This window comes from Helobdella robusta (genome assembly GCF_000326865.2).
Source record: "Helobdella robusta unplaced genomic scaffold HELROscaffold_10, whole genome shotgun sequence".
NCBI classification, from domain to species: domain Eukaryota; kingdom Metazoa; phylum Annelida; class Clitellata; order Rhynchobdellida; family Glossiphoniidae; genus Helobdella; species Helobdella robusta.
The window spans coordinates 1,015,038-1,021,920 of NW_008703571.1; the positions used below are offsets into that span (position 1 = coordinate 1,015,038).

General features: G+C 31.6%; 2 protein-coding genes across 2 annotated transcripts in view; one reads left to right on the plus strand and one right to left on the minus strand.

Annotated features, from left to right (window-relative positions):
• Positions 1-2,989, plus strand: part of HELRODRAFT_166568 (hypothetical protein) — a gene marked incomplete at both ends in the record, with an annotated part of 4,516 nt that extends 1,527 nt beyond the window's left edge. Inside the window, 4 exons of the mRNA XM_009011803.1 lie at positions 84-227; positions 454-574; positions 774-874; positions 2,956-2,989. Of these exons, the coding sequence (XP_009010051.1) occupies positions 84-227; positions 454-574; positions 774-874; positions 2,956-2,989 (400 nt within the window). The remainder of the gene's footprint in view (positions 1-83; positions 228-453; positions 575-773; positions 875-2,955) is intronic.
• Positions 2,990-6,277: 3,288 nt separating this feature from the next.
• The window catches only part of HELRODRAFT_71602 (hypothetical protein), a gene marked incomplete at both ends in the record, with an annotated part of 13,828 nt that continues 13,222 nt past the window's right edge, over positions 6,278-6,883 (minus strand). The window contains 2 exons of the mRNA XM_009011804.1: positions 6,278-6,459; positions 6,685-6,845. Of these exons, the coding sequence (XP_009010052.1) occupies positions 6,278-6,459; positions 6,685-6,845 (343 nt within the window). The remainder of the gene's footprint in view (positions 6,460-6,684; positions 6,846-6,883) is intronic.

Here is a 6,883-nt window from a genome sequence, read left to right on the forward strand (position 1 = left end):
ATCATCATCACCATCATCATCACCATCATCATCATCACCATCATCACTATTATCATCATCATCACCACCATCATCATCATCAGGATAAACGAGATAGATGGTTTGTATGCTTTGAAGTCGGAGACTAGCATTCTGGTCATTGGTTCGAATGACTTCAACGTCTACAGGCTCTCAGATCACATGTCCAAGAAGGGCTGGTCACTCAGCCCGTTGCAGTACCCAACGCTGTGAGTTCTGATGATGATGGTGGTGCTGTTATTGTATTCATTCTTTTGTTCGCTCCTCTATTCCTTTGTATATTCATTCATTCATTTATTTATTCGTAATTCACATCTAATGATAATACTATTTATGACTGGTTTTTGAAATGTTGATGATTGTATTCGTTGTTTTTGTGATGATTTTGATGATGATCTTGAGTGATGACGATGACGTCATAATGATGATTGACAGGATCCACATAGCGATTACGTTGATACACACGAAGGAGGGTGTGGCCGATCGATTCATTCGTGACGTCACTGAGTGCACGCGGGAAATTATGAAGGTCAAGGTGACCAAAGATACTGGAACTGTGAGTCGTGGTGACGATGATGGTGGTGATGATAATACTGTTGATGATGCTGATGCTAATGGTGATGATAATACTGATGATGATGGTCATGATGATGACGACGATGATGATGATGATGACGATGAGGGTTGTAATTGAATGAAGGAACGAATAACTATTACAAACATAGCGATTAAAAAAGAAACTTATTTCATTTTAGGCGGCAATATACGGAATGGCTCATAGCGTTCCCGACGTTTCATTGGTCGCCGAAGTTACCGGAAGTTACTTCGATGCCTACTACAGCACTCAAGTCAGCCAGTGAGTCAGCCAATGAGAGGAAAGCATATATATTCCTAATTTAAAGTCCATGGTACAAGAATTTTTATTAGTCGGATTGTAGATATGGGATAAATTGTTGAATTTTGATTGGTCCGATTGTAATTATAAGAAAAATAGTTGAACTTTGATTGATACGTTGACGATTGTGAATAATGTTCGATTGATTGAATTGCTAGCTAGCTACTTGTTTGATGGATTTCTTGACTTCATAAATACGTACAATTTTACAACACTTCCAAGTCTTTTCATATTTTAACGTGTTTAAAATTCATTTTGATTTTAGCAATATTTTGTGTATGTGTGTGTGTGTGTGTGCGTGCGTGTGTGCGTGTGCGTGTGTATGTGCGTTTGTATGTGTGTGTGTGTTGGTAGTATATTTTAATTTGATTTTTAATAATTTTCATCGAATGTTTTTAATCTTCTCTGTCAATATTTTAAAAAATTGAAAAAGGTGTTGTGTTATCTCCTTACAAATGTTCATTCCTATCCAAACATTTTATGGCAGTGATACTACAGCTGCTGTCAAATTTTCCACGGTTTATTCAACTTGTACTGTTATGGTAAATCTCTTATTACTGCTACTACTACTACTACTTTTACTACTACTACTTCTGCTGCTGCTACTACTCCTGCTACTACTACTAATACTATTACCATTGTTAGTAAAATTACTACTAAATAAAACATGTTAAAAAATTCCAAATTCTTTTAATAAAAATTCTAAAAAATGAAAAATGTCTATATTTTAAAGATCATTAAACATTCATTTAGCGATTTTCAGCGCCTTGTTTATTCAACACATTTAAGAAATTTTTACTTTCGCTAATTTTAAAAGTATGATTGCTGCTAATACTAACTTCAAGTCTTTTTCCATGTTACTACTTAAAAATAGTTTTGTTAGACAGTTAATTAGTAAATTATTTTCCAATACTGTCCATTTAATCATTATTCACTCACCATTCAATCATCATTTAACCACCATTCAATCATCTGTTATTCAATTATCATTCGCTGATGTAATTATGTATCTCTTACGTGATTTTATTGTCATTAATACTAACGACTGATTCAATCTTATTGGACGTAGTTTGCAGTTCTTTTGGTTCTAGTTTTGACTTATTTAAATTGATACCCAGTTTTTAATCATCGCCTTCGTCATTATATTACTATTATTATTATTATTATTATTATTGTTATCATCGTCATCATCTACGTCATCATCGCCATCATCACATATTCTGTCATCATCAGGTGCAGCAACTGTAGCAGCAAGAACATAGTCGCGATTTTACATGGATGTTATGGCAATTAACAATCAGTTCATCAATTATCATTATCGTCACTGTTATTTTCTTTCATTCTTTACTATTCATTTCATCATTTACGTCACCATTCACTCGCCATTCACTTATCATTCACTCAACATTCACTCAACATTCACTCAACATTCACTCAACATTCACTTATCATTCACTCAACATTCACTCAACATTCACTAAACATTCACTCAACATTCACTTATCATTCACTCAACATTCACTCAACATTCACTCAACATTCACTCATCATTCACTCAACATTCACTCATCATTCACTCATCATTCACTAAACATTCACTCATCATTCACTCAACATTCACTCATAATTCACTCACCATTCACCCACCAGTCAATCATCTGTTATTCATTATCATGCGTTGATGTAATTATGTATTTCTTACGTGGTTTCATCGCCATTAATCCTTCGCTAATTTTTCCTTATTACGATTTTGGTTATTCCCAATTTTGTTTCATTTCAATTTTTGAAGAATTTATTCAACGAAATTAGGGAATAAACCAAAAAAATCATTTTATTTCAGATAAAATTCTGTTATTGAATAATTAATTGATAATAATTAATCAATTGTTGAATTGATTGTGATTAATTAATTAATTACAATTAATTAATTAGTTAATGCGACAATTTATTTAAACACCGCGAAACTATGAAGAAATCAAAAAAACTATCAAATAGAACTTACACACACGCACACATATATTTATATATACACATATGACTAGAAAATCTATTAGCACAAATAATATTGAAGATTGAATAATTTTTAACTTGAAAAATATAATAGATGGAATGAAATACAGCGCCTAATAAAGGAATAAATCAATGTTTTGTATGCAGAACGAACCTATTTGTATGTTTGTATGTTGCATTTATGTATGCAAAGAAAACAGTTTATGCGTTTGTACATTTTTGTATGGGTATTACAGCTATGCATTTTGCATGTGTACATGTGTACATGTTAATATATAGGCAGTTAGTACATTTTTGTATGTACGTACATTTTTATATGTGCACATTTTTGTATGAGTGTAGTACACTTTTGTATGTTTGTACAATCTTGTATGCGTTTGTACTCGCAGAGATGAGTTGTACATATGTACGTTTCAAATGCTTTAGAGGTTTTCAGTGAATTTTGAGCATTCGTAAGGCTCAGTAAATAATAATAGTAAATAATAATAACGAAAACAACAACAATAATAATATTATTATTAGCAATAACAACAAATGTAATAATACTGATAGCAACTATCAAATTATTTTTATTATTGTTATTATTATTGTTATTATTGTTGTTGTTAGGCAAATTGAAGTACTTAAGAAAGCAACATAGAACACGAACAGCTAAGTAGACATCAGTTACATTACAAACATTCAGGGTTATCGCGTGAAAATTTTATTATTATTGTTAATAAATTATTGTTAATAAATTAATAATAAATAGAATACTAAAAATAATAATATTGTTTATCTAATTATTATTAATCTTATTGTTACAATAAAATCAATTAAACAGTCACAAAGTTTTTAATATTTAAAATACTAGCTAACGTTTATAATATAGAAAAATGGATTTTTTGGCAAATATGAAACGAGGAAAAACACCAAAAAAAACAAACTATATATATATATGTGTGTTTGTGTGTCTGTATGTACGTCTGTGTGTGTGAGTGTGTGTGTGTACGTACGTGTATTCACATTCCAAATAAAATATAACACTATATTTCAGGTCACAATGATGAAGTGAAGTTGGTCATTTATTATGAAATTTAATATAACATCGAATCGCTCATTTTACAATTATTAAATAATTAATTAATTAACCAATTAAATTAACACATATTTATTTATTTATTTAATTTTTCTATTAATACATATTTTATTGAATAAATTTAAAAAATTCCAAGAAACTGGGATAGCTAAGTGTGTTACGTTTAAAAATTACTTCAAAAATACTTAAAATTACTAGCAATATATATACTATATGTATATATATATATATATATATATATAAATTACTACAATATATTGCTAAAAGTAAATTCGATTTTGAAAGTACAATCACATCAAAAACAAAAAACTCCATTTTTTTTAAAACGCGTATTCGTACAACTTTTTATATGTATGTTTTTATGTTTATTTGTATGTTTGTTATATTTGTATGTTTATACAATTTGTATGTATGTTGCATTTATACTTTGTATGTTGTATATCTGTATGTCAAGCGGGCAAAACATTTTTTTTTGTATTTTGCATGTGACGCGCTCAAAATAGACCGTTGCTGTCAATCAAGAGAAAAAAATTTCATCAAAAGACACATTTTGTTTGACGCTTTTTTTTGTTGAAAATTTTATGCTTCAAATTTATAAAATAATATTTTTGAAAAATATAGTAATTTTAAGTTCTCTTTAAAAAATTTAATTTAACATCTGATGAAATTAAGACATTTATGTAACATGAAAAAACAACAAGAAACATTTTTTTTTGTAAACACAAGATGGAAATTAAATAATTTTGATCTATATTAACTCAATAAAACATATTTTAAGTGGTCGTAATCCATGTTGAATCGAAAACTTCTTATCAAATAAAATTTGTACCATATTTCGATTTGTCGTTAGTTTTAACACGTCTCCAGTGCCAAACCCAAGTTAAACAAGCAAAAAATGTTAGACTGACACATGCTAGGTCCAGCGAAAGTGATCTCGCCTATCTATACGATACGAAACGATGCGATACGATACGATACAGCACAATAAGTTACGATATCACATGTTGTGAGTGTGATCTGTTTATTCACGTGTATTTACATCCACTGTGTGTGTTTTTTTTTCTAAACTGAAGTAAAACTTGTAAAAAGACTAAAACAAATTAGGATAGGTATCTACTTGAATGAAATGATATCATGGGATGTTCTGAAATGTCATAGAAACGTTGTTTAATCCATCTGCATGTTGAGTTGTATGGAACGAGAACATTGGTGGAATGTTCAAACGACATGTCACTCACATTAAGATAAGATAGCTAACTATATATCTAGAGAGAGAGAGAGAGAGAGAGAGAGAGAGAGAGAGAGAGAGAGAGAGAGAGAGAAAGAAAAAGAGAAAGAAAAAGAGAAAGAAAAAGAGAGAGAGAGTTTAAAAAAGGGACAGGAAAAAAGAAGGAAAGAAAGCGAGAAAGAAAGAGAAAAAAGGAGACTAAAACATTTGAATAACAAGAAAATGGAAATCAAACGAAAAATAAACAATACAATGTCAAAAATCGATATACAATTCTCACGCTAATAATTACATATAATTACATGTTGGACTTGAAATAGATCGTGTGTGTGAATAGAATTTATGTATCTAGGATATCTAGGTACCATGATGTTATTTGTTATGTGTACGTGTATGTGTACACGTATGTGAGTGTATATCTGTGTGTATTTGATTGTATGTGCGTGTGGTGTGCGTGTGTGTGTGTGTGTGTGTGATTCGCTGTGTGGTGTGTGTGTGATTTGCTGTGTGTGTGTGAACTTGTTTTTGAGTTCATCCCATTTATTTGATTTCAGTTGAATGGAAAAAATTTTTTCAAAATTTGTTATTGATTTTCGAAAAGAAGAAACAAACTTATGAAACCAACTCTTAAAATTATCCTTAAAACTCATTCTAAACCAAATATTTCTTTATTGAATTTGAAAATTTAACCAACTGAAATAGTCAGCAGTTAAATTTACTTTTATGAATAAATATTAAATTAACATAGTATAAGTAGCTGTAAGCCCGCTAGGACGCTTTCGTCATAAAATGCGTGAGATGTCAAGCCAATAAGAAAAGATCATATATAGAGATGGCTAACAATGATTCGAACCATAGGTGCGTCTGACGAAGATGTTGTTTCATTTTTATTTTTGACTAATTAAAAAAATTAAAATATTGTTAACTGAGATTGATGATGACATTTTTCAACCGGACAAGATGAAGAACAACAAAAATTCAGAAAATATACGTACGTCTTCAACGTATTACAGCAATTCCTCCGAAGAAAATCTCATTGGTTGGGAATCTAGGGCAGTTCAACAAGTACTTTAACGTAATTGGTTGGAAAGTAGCCGATCTGACCGTTTATTTGACCTTCGAACCAGTTTTCGTCGATACGTGAGAGAAGTTGGATGACGTCACCCTCCTTGAAGCCAAGTTCACCGTCGTTTTCGGCGTCAAAGTCGTACAAGGCCTCACACGACGGGCCTGTATGTGTGTGTGTGTGTGTGTGTGTGTGGGTGTGTAAGTGTGTGTGCGTTTGTGTGTGTGTGTGTGTGTGTGTGTGAAGGTGGGTGGATGTGTAAATGTGTGTGTGAATGCGTTTCTCTGTGTGTGGTGCGTGTGTGTGATGCGTTTCAGTTTGTGTTGTGTGTGTATGTGTGTGCTTTTGTGTTTGTATGTACGTGTGGGTGTATGTCTAAAGAAATATACCAGAAATCTTGAGAGCAGAATTAACGGGACTGGCAGATCTGCTGTTTGGCCTGCTGTTGGATTTGAACCCGGACCCTCCATCATTGACGTTCAGCTTGTTAGTGGAGAGGATCTTCTTAGGTACGTACTCCTTCTTCGGTCTGCTGCTAGCCTCCGCACATCTGTTTGGTTGTTGGTGTAGTAGTTGTTGTTGTGTGTA